General features: G+C 46.2%; 1 protein-coding gene across 2 annotated transcripts in view; it reads right to left on the bottom strand.

Annotated features, from left to right (window-relative positions):
* The window catches only part of LOC121680656 (olfactomedin-like protein 2A), a 45,681-nt gene extending 27,352 nt beyond the window's left edge, over positions 1-18,329 (bottom strand). For both annotated transcript variants that reach the window (XR_006021767.1, XM_042060127.1), the window contains exons 1-4: positions 18,036-18,329; positions 4,901-5,164; positions 1,593-1,700; positions 544-729 (exon numbers count right to left, since the gene is read on the bottom strand). Coding sequence is in view for 1 of the 2 variants with exons in the window: in XM_042060127.1 (XP_041916061.1) it covers positions 544-729; positions 1,593-1,700; positions 4,901-5,164; positions 18,036-18,104 (627 nt within the window). In the remaining variant the exon portion in view is untranslated. The remainder of the gene's footprint in view (positions 1-543; positions 730-1,592; positions 1,701-4,900; positions 5,165-18,035) is intronic.

The raw sequence follows: 18,329 nt of genomic DNA, 5'->3' as shown, positions 1-18,329 counted from the left end.
ATAAAGGAGGTGTAAAAAATGCTAAGATATCTATATGGCTCTGGTTGAAAGGGTGTATAAGAGCTCAGCGGAGGTGGAAGACTGTAGGGGAGAGACACTACAACTCTGGATCTCTACAACTTCAGGTCAGGAAATTACACATTTCAAAAATCCACATTCACGTCTCTGGTCTAACAAATGAGCATCATATACATATACAAAGGTCCAGTGGACATCCTATTAATCATTCAGGTCTATATTGTTGAGAACAGCAGAAACCTGTTTAGATGCCTGTTGTGCTAATGCTGTGAGAGCTGTCTGGCTAAGATTAGCCCTAGCTAATATCAACCCAAGGGTATTGTTATTTCTCAATGTTTATAGACAGTGTTTTGTGCTACTGAGCATGACTGGGCTCCACCAGGGAGTTGTTGCTGGAAATAGCAAGGGTTCACCTGGATCTGAAAATGTAGTCAGCCTTAAATGAGTGAGTGTGCAGAGGGGCAACCTGGGAGTTTAAATGTGGATGTACCCAGCAGGGCTTTGTAGTTGGGCTTAGTGGCCTACCTGAGCTTTGCTGCTGGGCGTAGCTCCAGAGTCCTTCTGCAGCAGCTGCAGGCCCAGCCTGGAGATCTCCTTCTTGATGCTGATCATGATGTCAGAGTAGTTGTCATAGCGCTTCAGCTGGTTGGTCAGGGAGCTGAGGCTGTCTCTCACAAAGTCGTTCTCCCGGGTCAGATTGGTCTTTATGGTCTAGAGTACAGACAGACATGTGTCATTAGGGTTTCCCATAGACCCCAGAGCACAAGAGCACAAGACGAATGCGGATCACAGCCACAGTAGCTGCACTTCAACACTATCCCACTGGCCACTGCTTCTCTCCAGGGTGAAATGAATCTTTTCTGTCCAATTAAACCGTAACATAACAACATCATAGAACACACAGGAATGTGATTTTTCAATCCCTGAGAATCCTCTCTGAAGCTCATCAGAATGATCTAGGACTCGGCATTCCACATGTGTGGTGAAATGAAGTCTCTACGCATGTTCTCATGGGCACTGTTGATATCCATCACGGCCCTCTCTAAACCAACATGGCTGTGGTTTCCCATGGCCCATGTGCAGCTCCCACTGCACAGGGATGGGGTTTTAAGCAAAACACCACCATTAAGTGAAAAAGACCACAGAATTTCCTTAAGGGCTGTTTAATTCGACCACATGCTCATTACGCAATCCCTGCCAAAACGCAAATGGACACTTTCCCTGCTGTCCACTCTCTGAGAAGCACTAATGAATAGCTCACAGGAGACGTTTTAGGGCACTACAATTATTCCATTTCTCACAGCTGCCCCTGCCTTATTATTGCATGTCACTCTTAAGCCCTTTCTCTCTCTCTCTGGGCTGTGGCTTGTTGTTTGAATGTGTTTCTTCAATTTTATGACTTATGTGGATGTTTTTTTTTCTTTTGTGTGTCACAATCTCCCACTTAATTTTACTTTCCGACATTTCTCTGGACTACTCTCCACTCCTCTACCCTGTTTCTCAAACTCTCCTCACCTTCTTCCTCCCACGTTCTCTTAAATCTAGAAAGGTCACGGGGGGGGGGGGCGACTCACCTCCTCCAGGTTGTTCATCTGAGAGACGACCTTCCTGATGTACGCGTGAACTTTCAGCAGGTCCATGCTGTACAGGGTTCCCTCCAGGAGATCCACCATAGAGTGCAGCTAGAGGAGGAAGGCAAGAGAAAGAAAAGAAAAGGAAAGACAAGACAACAACCGAATGAGAACGCAAGAGAGCAAGGATGATTAACCCTTAAAGGTGTAGGTTTTTGAACGTTCTAAGTTCCGCAACAATTGAAGGTTCTAAAATTCTATGTTGAATTCAATGAACCCAGATATTCTTTAGAACGTTCATTTCTCAACATTCCCGTCACACCAGTGTGACGGTACTCCTTTAAGGGTTAATCAGCATCAAAGGCTGAAATTCTCTCAGTGGATCAGAACACCCAGACTGGGAGACTACTCTCTCTGGACGACGTTCGGGGAGCAGTCTCCTTGAACAGGAATGTCGAGTATCATGTCTGCATGAAGTCGTTCTAAGTTTATTTGTCTTGCCGGACAGACTTTGAAAAAAATCCATGTGGTCCTCCATCTGTTGTTTGAGTTCTCTGCTCATCAAGTGGATGTAAGAAAGACACGACGTAACAGGAACTAGGCCCTTGGGCGTATTTTAAGGACTGGAGAGGGTGTGAGGGGGAGAGAACTGTCCTGCAAAAGGTTCCTGTTTATCATTAGTGACACAGAAATATTCTCAATGGGCCAATGTCTCCCTCAACAGCACAGCATAAAACACGTGGCTAAAATTATACAACACTGTCCCATTCACTCTAAACAGATCCAGCTTCTGTTCAGATCAAACTCAGACAGTGAGTGAGAGCATTTGGATGTCATCGAGATGTTTAAAAGTGGAAGCGAGAGTCTTGAGACTTTGAACGATGGATGCTTAGCAGAGAAGACTACACTAGGGGCTGTCGGATGCCCATGAGAGAGAAAGGAAACACACCTTCCTTCTTGGCATATACCTGAAAGGGAACAGGGTTTGCTTTTACTCTTTCTTGACACCTGTAGTGTTTTCACTCTTTCTTGAGACCTGTATTTACGGCTACACCAGCAGGCATGTCTTTTACAGTCCAAAAAAGTAGGAAGACTGAATATGTGTGGAAAGGAAGATTGTTGGAGACAAGAGTGTGTGAAGGAATGCAGCTGGATGGCGTGGGCCGGAGGAGCACGCGGAGCCAGAGAGGAGAGCTGAGAGACAGATGGCCTCTCCATTTGAACAAGGTTCTGCTCATTGATCTGATGATTGAGGGAAATAGGGGAGGTTGTTCCACACCACTGCCGTCATAACAACATTCATTTGGATGACTTATACTACAAGACAAAAGTCATTGTTGAAGCGCAATAAAAGTACGATTTAATTGGGTGGAATTCCAGCAGCACATTACCAAACCGCTGAGCTAAACGCTGACATAAAATTTCTCCATTCCAAACATGTTCACCCACAAACACACAAGGCCACTTTACACAGCCATCTGGGTGTTAAAACATGCTGGGATAATATTGTGTACATTCACTTGCACACAACTGAATGACAGAGAGAGGGAGAGAGAGGTAAATAATTACACAAAGCTCCAATCAATAATCAATCTACTCTTGTGGAAAATCTGATCCGTGTTGATGCCTCGTTGACATTTATCAAACGTGTTGATTTTCTTAACCCACTGTTGCGTGCCCATGCAAGTTCATGACTCATTTGTGGGTGTACACCTGACAATCTGATTGATAAGCAGCCTCTGCTCTGTGGCCTAGCAGGTGGAGTTTTGGCCCTTTGCACGATTGCATCAGATGGTCTTTTCCCTGTCTTTTCAGATGTTCCATCCTCTCTTGTTTTTCTTGTGTGCACATCTGAGGGCTTCGCCCTGAATGAAAGTCATATGTGCTTCAACCGGCCCCTCTCTATCAATCCATCTCTCCACATGGCTCACTCAGTACAGTGTGAGATTCGGTGAGATTGGAGACATGCGGCGTCTGCTCAGTGTCCATGGAGCTGGGACCATTTGTCTGACTAATCGCCATTGTGTTGAGGTGCTGAATGACAATACGCAGCCTACTGCAGCAGTCATCTCCAGAGGGACACACTAACATACCTTGGGTTGAAGAACATGCTATACTGTGAATACCCGTACTGCCTTAATTGTATTGGTCAGTTTTGGGCATAGATTTTCATTTGAAAAGGCTATTGATTATATTGATTATTGACTTTATGATTGATGAATGAAAGCAGAGGCCCAATGGATGACAGTGACACGATAGGTCATTCTGTGTGTGTGAGTTTTGGTGAATGTGTGGTGTGTGTGTGTGTGTGTGTGTGTGTTTGTAGATAGATAGATAGATACTTTATTGATCCCCAGGGGGCCTTAATTGTATTGGTCAGTTTTGGGCATAGATTTTAATTAATTGGTCAGTTTTGGGCATAGATTTTCATTTGAAAAGGCTATTGAATATATTGATTATTGACTTCATGATTGATGAATGAAAGCAGAGGCCCAATGGATGACAGTGACACAATAGGTCATTCTGTGTGTGTGAGTTTTGGTGAATGTGTGTGTGTGTGTGTGTGTCTGTGTGTGTGTGTGTGTGTTTGTGTATGTATGTGTGTGTGTGTGATATATAGAGCGAGAGAGAGGGAGAGAAACAATAGTAGAATTGAGAAAAGAATTGAAGAAAAAAACGAAACAAAGGAAAAAGGATAAAAAGATTGAGGCAGAGAGGAGCAGGCAGAGTGTGAGTCTGGGCAAGAGATGCAAAGAGAATGAGGGGGAAGGTCAACCAGTCTGTGGGCAAGAGAGAGAGAGAGAGAGAGAGAGAGAGAGAGAGGAGTTCCTCGAGGGAAAGAGAGAGATTGAAATGAAGAGACAAAAGAGAAGTCTCCGAGCTACTGATGCATCTTGACCACATGGTGATTAATATAAGAGAGAGAAAACAATAGACAGGGAAAGATTGAAATGAAAAGAGAGAGAAAGAGTAGAGTGAAATGAAGAGATACAAAATCCTCAGTACTACTGATCAGAGAGAGAGAGAGAGACAGAGACAGAGAGAGAGAGAGACAGTGACAGAGTAAAAAGAGAGAGAAACCTCAAAGCAGTAACCTTAGAGTCTACATGGATTAAACCCTGAGTACCTTCACTCAAAGGCAGACACAGACCTCTTGGAGGAAGTGATGAGAGAGGTGGAAAGAGAGGGAGAGAGAGAGAGACAGAGGGAGGGAGAGAGAGAGAGAGGGAGAGAGAGGGGGGGGGACTGCAACTGAGAGAAAAGGAAAAGTGTCCGGTGGGAGGCGGCCGGCTGGCCTGTCCAGTGTTTACCTTCAGCAGCTCGGGCGCCTGCTTCTTCAGCTTCTCCATCTTCCACTCGTTCTCGCAGGGGTTGAGGGAGGAGGGCGGTGCGGTGCACGAGCACTTGCAGTCAGAGCCCGAGCTGACCGTCTCCACCGTGTAGAAGTCCTCCACTCGCACGCTTCCGCTCCGCAGCCGGGCGCACGCGTCGCGCGTCAGGGGCCGCATGATGCACTTACAGCGACAGTCCGAACCCTCGGACGTCATCCGCACAGGCTCCGTCTCCCCAAAGATCTGAGGGAGAGAGAGAGAGAGAGAGAGAGAGAGAGAGAGAGAGAGAGAGAGAGAGAGACAGAGAGAGAGAGAGAGAGAGAGGGAGAGAGAGAGAGAGAGAGGGAGAGACAGCCATTGGTCACTTGGTCACCAATTGGGTTCAAATTAGAGAGAGAGAGACAGGTATAATCTGTCTAAGCTTGAGGCATAAGGTATGACAAGATGATGAGACAGAAGTTAAACAGATTGGCCGAGACAACAAAACATTTGTTTACGATTATTTGCCGTAGATTTCTTTTTGTCCCTATGGTACCCAGATGTTCTGTGCTAGAATATCAGTGGGTCTTGTTTGGAACACACATGTATCTCTGAAGGATCTCCTCCACTAGCATCACAACACAATCTGTTTTCACTGTCGCTTTTCCAAACCATAGGAAAAGTAGGTCATAAGGGCACAAGTCAGGACACTAAAAAGGGAGAGAGAGGGAATGATGATGAAGAAACAAGCTGATCTTGCTTAATGAATTTCCATTAAGATAGGCCACAGAAGTTCAGCCGAGGCTATGTCCCATTCAAATGCCTCGTAAATCATAGATCCCTCTGGCAATTAAGCGAAGCATTAAATTAATAAATCAGTCTTTTTTTCCAACTCGGCGAAGGCTATGAATGGATTTATTTACTATGATATAGAGCTCAGACCCGAGGCCTTTGTAACAGTCCAATAACTGTCTACAAACATTTCATTTTTCTTTAACGCTCACTCTGCTCCCGATCGTGCCACATAGTTCTCTAAATGAAAACCGGTCCCGTCGACACAAAGGCAGGAGGTTCGGTTTGATCCTCCTCCAAGAGCCACAGAGCACTTCTCTCCGGCGGCTTCATTCGCATGCAGTAAATTACAGCCAGTGAGATAGATGACAATTTCACCGCCTGGTTCATAACCATCAGCAGTGGCGCTCCCAGCACCCTCAGATGAGCAATAAGGAGGACAATGGGAGTTCAGCGAGACTGCGGAGCTAGTGGCCAAACGGTGACACATGCAGATAGCCACATCCAGCACGTGTACATATTGTAACGATTTGATAGCGACACACACAGTTGTCCAATCAAAAGGTTTATTCGCTGAGAACGAGAGCAGAGACACAGACCCAGAACACCATACACACGGGGCAGGTCAAGTACACACACACACTACACATACAGGGGAGGACGCAGCCCCCCACACAAAAAGGATCACACACGAGGGAGAACTAAAAGGGAAACATGTCACAATAAAGACGCTAACTTTACACTTATAACTTAGGAGATATAAAGACATAAACCCCAAATGTTCGCTCCCGTATCCCAGCATGCCCTGCATGGGAGAACGCTAACATTGTCTTCTGCGGGCTAGTCTAGCAACTCTCCGTTGGCTTGTGAGCTCGAAAAATTAAACTTCTATCAGGCCAATCAAATCGTGTATAGAGTCGTTAGGCGGGCTTAACATAATGATTGATGGCAGAGTTGCAACGGTTTGGCTTGAATTCCCTGCTACTTGAAACAAAGAAGATGGATGTTGCTGTTGGCGAACAGTGTGAAAAGAGTTAAGCTTTTTTTAAGTTGGCAAAAGTTTGAACTAGCCAACTAGCTCCGCTGGTGGGACACGCATGGGACTCATAGCGCTGTCCTATTGCGTGCAGAGGGAATTTGAAAGACAACCTATTATCACGCCCCTCGGACTGAGCACTGCGAACAGTGAGTGCCCAGACCCTACATTTTAATGTGGGTCTGGCTCGTCAGGCTAGATAAATATATCACTCTCGGCCCATTTCACAAGAGAAAATTAAGACAAAGCACTCAGGTGATTCGATACTGAGAGTTCACATCATCACATGAATACATTCCTTAAGGAGTCTTGCATGTGAAGTGCTCATATAATGGTACCTATACTGTATATCAGTCTGTGTTGAACAGCATTGTGTAAGGACTGAACTCCTGAATATTTTTTTTTTTTTTTCATTACACACATAATTAAATGAGAATCAGGGAGGAATGTGGTGAAGAGTTAAGTCGTTGATCAGCAAGAGAGGGGAAGAGCATGTTCTGTAGACCAGGGGAACTGCTTCCTCGCTTACAGAGTCTCAATGGAACACCTGCATGTCTATATTTAGATCAAAGATACAATCTTCCGGCTCAGACAGGATGAGTTACCAGGTGAATCTGCTTTGGCATAAAATATCCCCAACAGGACCAGCTGGGCTAGTATGGCACCAGAGCAGTAGAGATCAATACATATCATATGAATATAAAGCTGCACTGTAGCCCTGCCACGGAACTGAAAAAACATTACACACACACACAGATCACACAGACACCCCCCCCCCCCCGCCTGACCACCACCACTACACACACACACAATGTAGACCGACACAATCAGGCACACAAACACTTTTCCCAGCCTTGTGTTCCCACAGTCGACCCTTCTCTCTAGACTTTGAGGAGCAGTTTCTCAGTGCGCCTCTGATCAGAGTCATTAGGCAGACAGGCCCTTTTACGTCATGTGAGGTTTAGACGCGTCACACTCACCACTACCACCTAGGACTGGGATCTGGGTTCCTGTGGGAAAACTCTCTCTTTACCGCTTCTGTTTGAAGGAAACCGTAAAAATGAACTTTTACAGGGGCATTTCCAAGCATCTCAGGCTCCACAAATGTTTTCTCCGTTTATAAGTTGGCGTTAGTTAACTTGGAATTGTCTGTCATTTCATGATGCCTTTCCAGTGCATTCCTCAGTCTGCTGAAGGACCCAAGAGGACATTACATTATAAAAATACAAAATAAATCAAATAAGAACTTATTCAGGCTGAAGAATGTGCACACTATAAAATGCATACACACCCAAACATTTTATTTATTTAAACATGCCTACAATATGTGACTTTTACTAACAAATTTCTCAGTTGTGGTTGTATTGAAATTTCAAGCTTAACTGTCTTGCCCAAACCCAGGGTGTTTCCCCTCTCTGCAGCAGCCCTAATGCAGTACAGATCTTTGTATTAACGTCTCTATCCTCTGACAGACACTATTATTATAGGAGATACCCGACGCTGAAGTCACTGTTCGGACATTGACACTGAAGGTCACTGAAGGTCAAAGGGGATAGAGAGGTCAGAGCCTGGCTCGACCCAATCTACGGCCCCCTGCGATCAGCGCAGAGTAAGTCATCGCTTGCTGGTCCATGTGGTCAGCCAGGGCCAGCTGCGCCTCGCCACGCTCCACTGCCTCCATTTTGAACCTGGTAGGGGAGGACACTGAAGAGGCGGAGGAGGGTGAGAAAGAGGATGAGGAGGAGGGTTGCTGGGGCGGACTGGACGGAGCTCTGTGGATGCTCCTGTCGGCAGAGGTCACATTCTCCAGGACCAGTGGACCAGACATGGTGAAATGTCTCTGTTAGCCTGATGCTGTCTCTCAGTGGGGAGGAGGGCTTTTGTCCGGAGTAATGTGCAGAGGGGCAAGGATCCAGTCAACGGGTGACATCTTTGTTTCGATGTCTTGGTAAAGAGTTACTGATGAATTTTGCAAAATTACTGCAAGTCTGACCTAAATTTAACAAAATGTCCACGTACGGTATCTATGTCAGGTCAAGTCTTCCTCCGTCCCAGTCGGTGTTTGAAGGTAGTTCTGAGTTAATTTGCTTAGATTTGATTCTGCTGATTATGAACCGTGCAGATCTGACTTAACTTGAAGATGCCCCTTCAATAACCTTTCCTTCTCAGTTTATGCAACACAGTCACTGCTGCTGCTACGACTACGGCAACACACACACACACACACACACACACACACACACACACTCTCTCTCTCACTCTCTCTCTCTCTCTCTCACACACACACACTTTTGGCTCACTTTTGTATAACATCATCAGATATTTCTGTACACACATTCACACACATTATATTCATAAAGCGAGTAAATCCATATGATCATTTATGCCCTGAGAATACAGTGGGCAGTTTTGTGAGGTGCAATAAAGGGCCCAAATGTGGATTTCATGGCATCTTGCGGCTCTCTGTTTGTTTGTGTCATCTCTGCTCAGCAAAATAGTCTGGCTGAGCCTCCCTGAGCGAGCCCTGCCAACGCTGAGCCTCTCGTTAAAGTTGTCTGAGCATAACTGAAGGACTTGAGGTTTCATTAGCTGAGGAATGCAGTGGCCAAGTCCAACAGGACTGGGTCAGAGTGTGGGGCTGGGTGTGAGAGAAACACTTTCTAATGTGTGTGTGTGTGTGTGTGTGTCTGTGTGTGTGTGTCTGTGTGTGTGTTTGTGTTTTGCCACTCTCTCATGGCAATTCAGTTGGACGTTAAGGGGGTTCCTTTCAGCGAGTGTTTGGTTAAGGGACCCTTAGCAGGCCAAGCCAAAGACCCTTCAATACGACTTCATAGCAACATGGGCCGAGTCTGATGAACTTCAGTGGTTAGGGCGTTAAGGGTTAGTGATAATTTCCTGATATTCACATTCCTTCTCTGGAGAAATAGAGCATGCCAGGTGGGGTCGATGGTGACGGTGGAGTCTCATGTCTGGATGCTGGAGCAGTGCCATGATGTGATTTAGAGGGTTTTGGAGCCGGGGGCGTTGGGGAGCGGGGTGTGTGTTCAATTTCCAGATCTTCCAGTTTAAGGAGACAGGCAGGAGATGTATTACGTCAGATTCAGCCCAGTTTCTCACACACTGTGGTCCCTGTTCAAACATACTTCTCACTAGGTTTGGGTCCAAATTGCTCTTCAGTGTCTACATATGGGACAGCTCATCCTTTCAACACACTAACCGGCTCTATCAGTGGGGATGGGTGTGTCTGCATTGTTGGGAGAATAAGACAGGGCCCTGGGTATTAATGTTAAACTGATGGGAAATATGTGGACCAAAATAGTGCCTGATATTTCAATGGGGCCAAATGACCTTCCTTGTTTTCCCCACAGGGCAGAGTTCACTTTAGCCACAGTCATGCTATCCTGGCAGCTGTCTCCAATCTCATCCAAACCGCTATTCTTTTGGTAAGCCCCAGAATAAACGTGCCGTGAGATCACTCCCTCGAAATCAAATTCCTCTCCAAACCTTTCATCTCTTTGTTGCCCCCCTGTTGATAGTCCCTGGAAGACGTGCCCGGGCCGAGATTAACCGACAATCTGGCTGGTTCCACTGCTGAACAAACTGGGCTTTTCATCCCGGATCCCTGGCTAAGTCCCACAGCCCGTGCACAGAATCCCAGCGGTCCCTTCACAGGTGCGGAGGGCACGTGGTAGCCGATTGACCGCAGAGTGAAAGAGGTGGCAGAGCTGGTCGGGGGGGCAGGCGTAGTAAAGCCTCGCATATCTGCCCTCGGTACGCGAACCCCCGGCCAGCTGCCATGTGATCTGTCTTTGCACAGCACCGTTATCGGCGCTGGCATCGGCAAGGGGCAGCTGACCAAACAACTGCGAGCCTGGCCTAGGCCTTCTGCCAAGACGGAGGGGGCTACTGTTCTCTACAACACACCCTAATGCAATCGCAGAAACTTACACATACTTACTGTAGACACACACACACACACACACACACACACACACACACACACACACACACACACACACACAAGCACACAGACACAAAAACACACACACAGAGACAGGGGATACAGACTGAGTAGGGGGGGGGGGGGGTGCAAGGAGACAAGATAACTGGGTGGAAAAACACAAAGACTGATTACTACTAGTCAAAATATCACTTGTCTGGTCATGTGAACTCCAAATTATTAGCCCCATGCAAAAATACTCAGAGGAACCCAAACATGGGTGTGAGTGCACTGACTCCCTCAATAAAAATGCCTCTCCAGGCCTTTCATCTTTATGAATTATGCAGTGTAATGAATTTAAGATAGACCTTCTCTTCCTGTCTGTTACATTGAGTATGTGCTGAAACGCATGAGCTGTCTGAAGCTGGGTGGCTGTTTCCCTTCTCCCCTGCTGACAATACGGCTACAGTATCTTACTGATATCAAAGGGCATCACAACACCACTGTTTGGGCCTCTTGTGAAATTCCAAAACCATCACCACAGTAACTCAATCAGTCACGAGTGAGAGGAGAGAGAGAGAGAGAGAGAGAGAGTGGAAGAAAGAGAGACATCTTGACCGAAGACTCTTAAAGTAAGAGGGGAAAAAATAAACATGCGGCTTAATTGTTCCTCTTGATGTCCACCCGTTTGGTGTATGACAACAGATCAAAGTCACTGTAATCCTATCGCTGTGGAATGTCCTTTTCCCTAAGCCTAGAAGCTGAAGGGGCAGCAGGCTCTCCTCCACGCACATGCACATACACACACACACACACACACACACACACACACACACACACACACACCACTCAGTCCTGCTGGTCAAACAGGGTGCAGGTAATTAGCTTGGTTACAATCTGCAGTCTTGAACCTCTGCCCAAACCTCATTAAGTGCCCGGTGCCCGCAGGGAGACCCTGCCCTCTGCTCTCGCCTCTCTTCTCAGGACCATTTTAATTGGGAGAGCACTGAGCTTCCCAAGACCCTCTCCACTGGCTGGGAGGGTTACAGGGTGGCCGGGGAAGTTATTTCATGGCTTTACGTCCCGCGGTATGAGACGTATAATACCATAAAGCGGCGCCTTTGACCAGCACTGACTCCATGAACAGAGAGAGAGGATTACAGAGGGACAAGTTTGCCCTTCAGAAATGGCTTGGTCCACATATGAGACTCCGATGCACCCTCAATCCCAGTTTCATTCCTATAATTAGCCTGGGTTTTCCCATGCTGCCTTACACGCGCGATTTTATTCACGCTGCTAGGCAGCCTGGATTCTGTGGACTTCTTTTTCACCTCAACGAAGGAACCAATCACAGAACGGAGGGAGGGCAGCAAGACGATGATGACACACCAAAGCCGTTATGAGCTATGCACAGACGCATTTGATAGACATTCGTAGCGCCCAATAAACGGCTCTGGGCATTCGTAAACCACGTTTCAAATACGAGAAAATGAATGTCTAGTTCCCAGACCCCATCTCAATGAGATGAGGTCTGACGTTAGCCAGGCTATCCTATAATAGGAAATTTCAACAAATATCCAGGGGACAGATTTCTTTTCCACTTTTCCTTACCCCTCTTCCCAACTGTCCTGTATATATGAACACCGCTCTGCAAACAGCTCGATGAAGACATAGGAGATATGCGGTTTACGCAAAAAGTGACACGTTATTGACTTTCTCTTCCTCTGAGCTGGGGGCCCTTTTGGGTGTTGACATTAAGGCACAGCACTTATGCCCCAGGTAATGTGATTTATTACAAATTCCTCGACAGCGTGTCGTGAGCCGAGTCCAGATGCATGGTAACGTTCTCCAATCACACGCTATAGGCATTATTATATTCTTAATCTCTTTGTGTCTATGTACTCCCTCACTCTGCCTCTTCCTTCAACAGACGCCAGCGCTCCATGAGGAGCAACACTCTTTAATCTGGCCATGAGAGAGACAGAGAGAGAGAGAGTGAGAGGTAGAGAGAGAGAGAGAGAGAGGTAGAGAGAGAGAGAAAGAGTGAGAGGTAGAGAGAGAGAGAGGTAGAGAGAGAGATAGAGAGAGAGAGAGAGAGAGAGAGAGAGAGAGAGAGAGTGAGAGACTGACGGCAGTCCCTGGGCTGACGGTGGAGTGGAGCTGAAGTTACTGATACCTTCAATTTCCTGCTGCCTCTGCCGGCCGGCTGGCTGGCTCCCGAGCCCTGCTCCACATGCCAGTGGCTGAGGCCTGCAGCAGCAGGAGCACTGCACTGCACAGTAGCACTCAAATGCCCTGTTTCTACTACTACAGCTTGATCAAACTCAGGAGGGCAACTGTCTCTGTCTGCCTCTGTCTGTTACTGTATATCCATCCGGTCATTCCTCCATGTCACAAGGGCAAGGAGCAGCTCTTGAGATTGTCAATTGTATGATCTGACTCCTAAAGTCTAAATCATGTGGGGTGATTTTTTTCAGGCAACTAGTTGCACTTTGAGAGTCTTTGTCTTTTTTTCATTGAATCTCTTCTCTGGTGTCCGTTCTTGTTATCTGTGGTCATCTAGTCATTGTTTGCATTGTGGCTTGTGCTGAGAGCGGATAACCAGGCACAAGAGTCGTCACATGCTTAAAGACCTGCTGGACCCCCCCATCTCAAGCCTTTATTTTCCATGACAACCGATTGAAGGCCAAGGGTGGGCAACCCATCCTTGTTAGAACAGGATTACCCTCAGCCTGGGAGAACTCATAGTCTCTAGAATGTGAGAGTTCACATTGCAAGTCCACATGCAAGACCACTCCACTAAAACGCCTCATTCCCACAGACCCTCCCCCCCGCCCCCGTATGGCTTGACTAATTAAACTAGTGGCTACTCCTAGTGGCTCCAGACACTAATGCCTGTGGTTTCCTCCTGTGGGACACAACAAGCCACCCCTCCCAATTCCAGAAGTGATATAGTGGTTCACAGGGCCACAGAGGGCTCCTTCTCTTACACCCCCCTCCTGTTTCTGTTACACAGTCATGATAAATGATGGGGAGGCGAGCTGCCATCGAACTGGACCGGACCAGAGCACTGAGCTGAGCTGGGCACTCTGACCGTAGGTGACACCCCACATGTGAGGGAGGCTGACATCCTGTCAGGGTAAGAGAGACCCTCCTGTTGGTGTCTATAGAAGGGTGTAGGGGTGAGCGTGGTCTATGGGAACAGAGAGAGAGAGAGAGAGAGAGAGAGAGAGAGAGAGAGAGAAAGAGGGGGGAGAGAGAAAGGGAGAGACTGGGTGTGAGTGAGTGAAAGAGAGAAAAAAAGGGAAGGGAGTGAGAGGGAATGAAAGACAGCACCAGGGATGGCTACAAACCCACAGCTGTGCAAACAACACTAATATTATTGTTCAAACACTGTTCCCATTTCACGCTACATTTTATTTACACAAAATCAGAAAATCTGTCGTTGCTCTGTCTCTGAGGGCATGCAGCACACCATGTTTCGCTCTGTTTTGATGCTTACACATGGAAATTGGAGCCTAGTTCTTCTGTTTTGATGCTTACACATGGAAATTGGAGCCTAGTTCTTCTGATTATCCACGCCTGTTCAACATCACCCAGTACAAGTACAATACCTTCCGCACTCTGCAGTGTTCACAGAACCCATTAATTGCATGTTTGAAAACACAATAAACTCCTAGGCAAACTGGCAATCGCTAACAATGAGACCGGAGCAAAAATGCTATTTTGGAACAGGCTGCAGTGGTATCCAAGTCAACACAGTGCGGGGAACTGGACAGCTGAGTCCCACCCCGCGGTACATTCATGCATCTGGCATGAGAGGGACACAGCTGTTGCGACACACTCTCGCAGGGGATCTTTGGGGAAATCCTCTTGCCTGCATCATGGCTAGGCAGGGAGAGACGGTGAGGGGGCCAAGTGCAGAGTGCCGAGGAGAGTCCGTGTGGCTCCAGTGCTTTATGGCGCAGCTTAACCTCCTCTGAGTCTGTCATTCTCCCCCAGGCACCTCTGACCTCACTCAAAGTGTGTGTGTGTGTGTGTGTGTGTGTGTGTGTGTGTGTGCGCGAGCCTGAGAATTTGTGCAGAGAAGAGTCCATGCTAGGCTTGTCTAATATACACCGCGTGTCCATAGCTAGCACCCATAGCACTGGAAAACAGACAGAGCATTCACTGAGGGAAAAGACCCTCGAACCAAATCTTCCAAAATTCCATTTTCACTGAGTCAGTCTGATCCAGTGTGCTGTTGAGAGTAAATGCATTCCTCTGTGAGAATGTAAGTAAATAGTAAAGTAAGTAAATTTAATTTATAGAGCACATTTAAAACAGTTTCCACTGACCAAAGTGCTGCACAGAGGATATGGCTAAAAAATAAAAAATAAAAGCAAATCAGAACAAGCAAAATATAAAAGGCAAGCACAGAGAGAAGCAAGACAAATACAGAAATACAATAGACAAATAGACAGCCCTAAACAAATAAATAGCAACAGTACAGAAGACACTTGAATATGAAGAAGAGAGGAGAGAGATGGACAGCTAGGAAGCAGGGAAGGCCAAGGAGTAAAGGTGGGTCTTTAGTCTTGATTTAAAAGTGGTGATGGAGGGAGACAGTCTAACATCTGGGGGCAGACAATTCCACAGACGTGGGGCTGCTACCGCAAAAGCTCTATCGCCTCTTTGCTTGAGGCGGGTGCAGGCCACAGAGAGAAGACCCTTGTCGGCAGATCTAAGGGACCTGGATGCTGAGAGGGGATGGAGGAGGTCTGAAATATATGAGGGAGCCAACCTATGTAATGCCTTATAAACAATCAGAAGGACTTTGAAGTGGACCCTAAAGCTAATGGGGAGCCAGTGTAAGGAGGCCAGAACAGGGGTGATGTGTTGGTATTTCTTGGTGCCAGTAAGCATCCTAGCAGCTGCATTTTGTACCAATTGCAGACGAGAAAGTTGGGACTGGGGGAGACCAAGATAAAGGGAGTTGCAATAATCTAACCGGGATGTAACAAATGCATGAATTACTGTTTCTAAGTCCATGGAAGACAGAGAGGGTTTGAGATGGGAAATAATTCTCAGCTGATGGAAGCTACTCTTGATAACAGAACTAATCTGCCTTTTAAAACAGAGCTCTGAATCAAGGATGACACCTAGATTTTTGCCATGTGGCTTGACAAAAGAGGAGAGGTGGGCTAATTTTCCTTCAATCAGGGGTCTAGCTTTAGAAGGACCAAAAATTATGACCTCTGTCTTATTATCATTTAGCTGAAGGAAGTTATCATTCATCCAGCACTTAATATCCTGGAGACAATCCAGAAGAGGCTGAATGGAGTTATCAGATCTTAAGGGCAGGTATAGCTGGGTGTCATCAGCATAGAAGTGAAAAGAGATGTCATATTGCCGGATGATGTCACCAAGGGGGAGCATGTATAAACAGAACAGCAAAGGGCCCAAAATGGAGCCTTGCGGGACCCCATAGGAAACAGGAGCTGAGGAGGAAGAGGAGCAACCAAGGGATACTGAGAAGGTTCTGTGTCTGAGGTAGGAGCTGAACCAAAGTAGTGCTGTCCCCTTTATGCCTACCCAGTTCTCAAGACTGAAGAAGAATGGGTGACCATGTGTTAGGCATCCCCTTCCTCCCAGTTATTTGCATGTACAGTACATCTCTATACTAAGTGATAGTGTGTGTGTGTGTGCGTGTGTGCGTGTGTATGTGTGTGTGTGTGTGTGTGTGTGTGTGTGCGTGTGCGTGTGTGTGTGTGTGTGTGTGTGTGAAAGAGAGAGAGAGAGAGAAGGGGAGTGTGTGTGAGTGTTGTGTACACACCAAAACCATTCTGAGCCAAGTGCTGCAAACCACATTCAACTACAAATTTATGAATTAGGCTATACAATTGTATGATTTATATGAGTAGCATAGAGTCAGTGTCAGACACCTAGGTAAAGAATATCAATACAGCTGTATTTACACATTACTGCAAGCCTGTGACTGGAAAACACAAGTGTAGGCACAACACAAGAAAAGGTCTATTCATTTCAGCACATCATAGCCCACCCTCCGCATCATGGGCCCCTGTCCTCTCACATGGGCTATCTGATTAGAGTTGCATTCCTGGGACCCATGCCCTCTGCTACGTGTGTGTCCTGATGCGCCATGGCGTCGCCATGTCACTTTTCCTCCTGCCGTTTTATTCGAGGTTAACCAACCGTTATACCAGAAGTGACTTCCACTACCCCGTTAGCCCGTCTCGACTCCAATAGCTCTTTGATCTGTCCGTAAGCTGCCACCCCGAAGAGGCTACTCTGCTTTTGGGCAAGCCGCTTTTAAGTACTCCAATACTTGTGTGGTATAAATCCGAGAGGCCGTCTGTGGTTTTAGTCACTAACAAAACAAAGAGCACACAAGCCCGTGAAATAGCCTTCTACAAAGGTTTGTTTAAAGAAGATTATTGGTATTTCACGACATTAATGAAACGACGTTATTACAGCTGAAAACAATAAGAAAAATGGACGGTGTTATATTATTTCTGTTAAAACTGGTCTCATTGGCAGCTGCCAGTTATAAACAACTGATAGGCTATAACTGGAATGAGTTTCGCCTACAGGGACTAAAAACACAATTAAACCTGCCTGTCATGAGTCAAATTCCTCTCAGCGTTGGCTTGTCGAGATAACATTTCAACATAATTGGCAACTTTACCATTTTCGTCTCACTGAGCACGGATGTTTGGACCGGTGCCAGGTCCATGCATATAGCGCGCCGATGGATACCCTGTTCGCTCAGTGGATTGGCCACCTGCTGCCTGGCTCTCTGCGCACAATCCAGACCAGCTTCACAGGGTCTGCTCTCAATTACTGATGTGAAAACTATGTAAAGCCTTCCATGTGTCTTTGACCATAATTGAATCTGTTCATTAAGAATAATAACATCCCGAACATTGCTTGCAATAATCTTTCAATAAGGGACGCTTCATGCAATCCCAGAGGAATTGAGGCTTACAAAAAAAGGATAAGAGTTGAGTTTGGGAGGCTCAGGAAATCTCTATAGTTTGGCATGCATCACTGCACAAATAACTTATGAAAAGCCATCAGAAACAAGTACTAAAGGCAACTAAAATCCATCATTGATGCCTAACTTCACAATTTGATTGCAAGTGAAAGGCTCTCCCATACACTGAAATAATACGTTTTCTTGTGACATCAAAGTAGCCAGAAGATAAGATGCATGAACCTAAATTCATGATTTGTTATATAATTAGAACAACATAATAATTGCGTTTGGTTTAAAAGTTAAAAATGTCAGCCCCAAAATGCATAACGTTAATGGATCTAAAACAGTTTGTTAAAAAGCAATTGTTAGATTGTTAAAATAGACCTACCTTGCTTTGCGCCTCCACATATTGTGAAAACAAAGGTAAACACAAAATGATGCTTGCCAGTCCCCACATTTCGCCAGAGATCGTATGAACTGTCAAGCAACTCTTATTTCCTATAACCGATTATCTGAGAGTAAAAAATCAAGCTTTCCAGTTTATATCATCTAATTCACTCCAAGAGAAGACACGAATTATGGTTCCATCTCTAGTAGGCTAACCCCAGGCTGGATCAGAAAAATATCTCAAGTCTTGCAGCATGTGTTTGGAGCTCCAACCTCGCCTGCACACTGACACACA

This window comes from Alosa sapidissima, chromosome 13 (genome assembly GCF_018492685.1).
Source record: "Alosa sapidissima isolate fAloSap1 chromosome 13, fAloSap1.pri, whole genome shotgun sequence".
In the NCBI taxonomy this organism is placed as follows: Eukaryota; Metazoa; Chordata; class Actinopteri; order Clupeiformes; family Clupeidae; genus Alosa; species Alosa sapidissima.
Note: the sequence above shows the minus strand (reverse complement) of the source record. Positions and strands in the feature narration are given on the sequence as shown.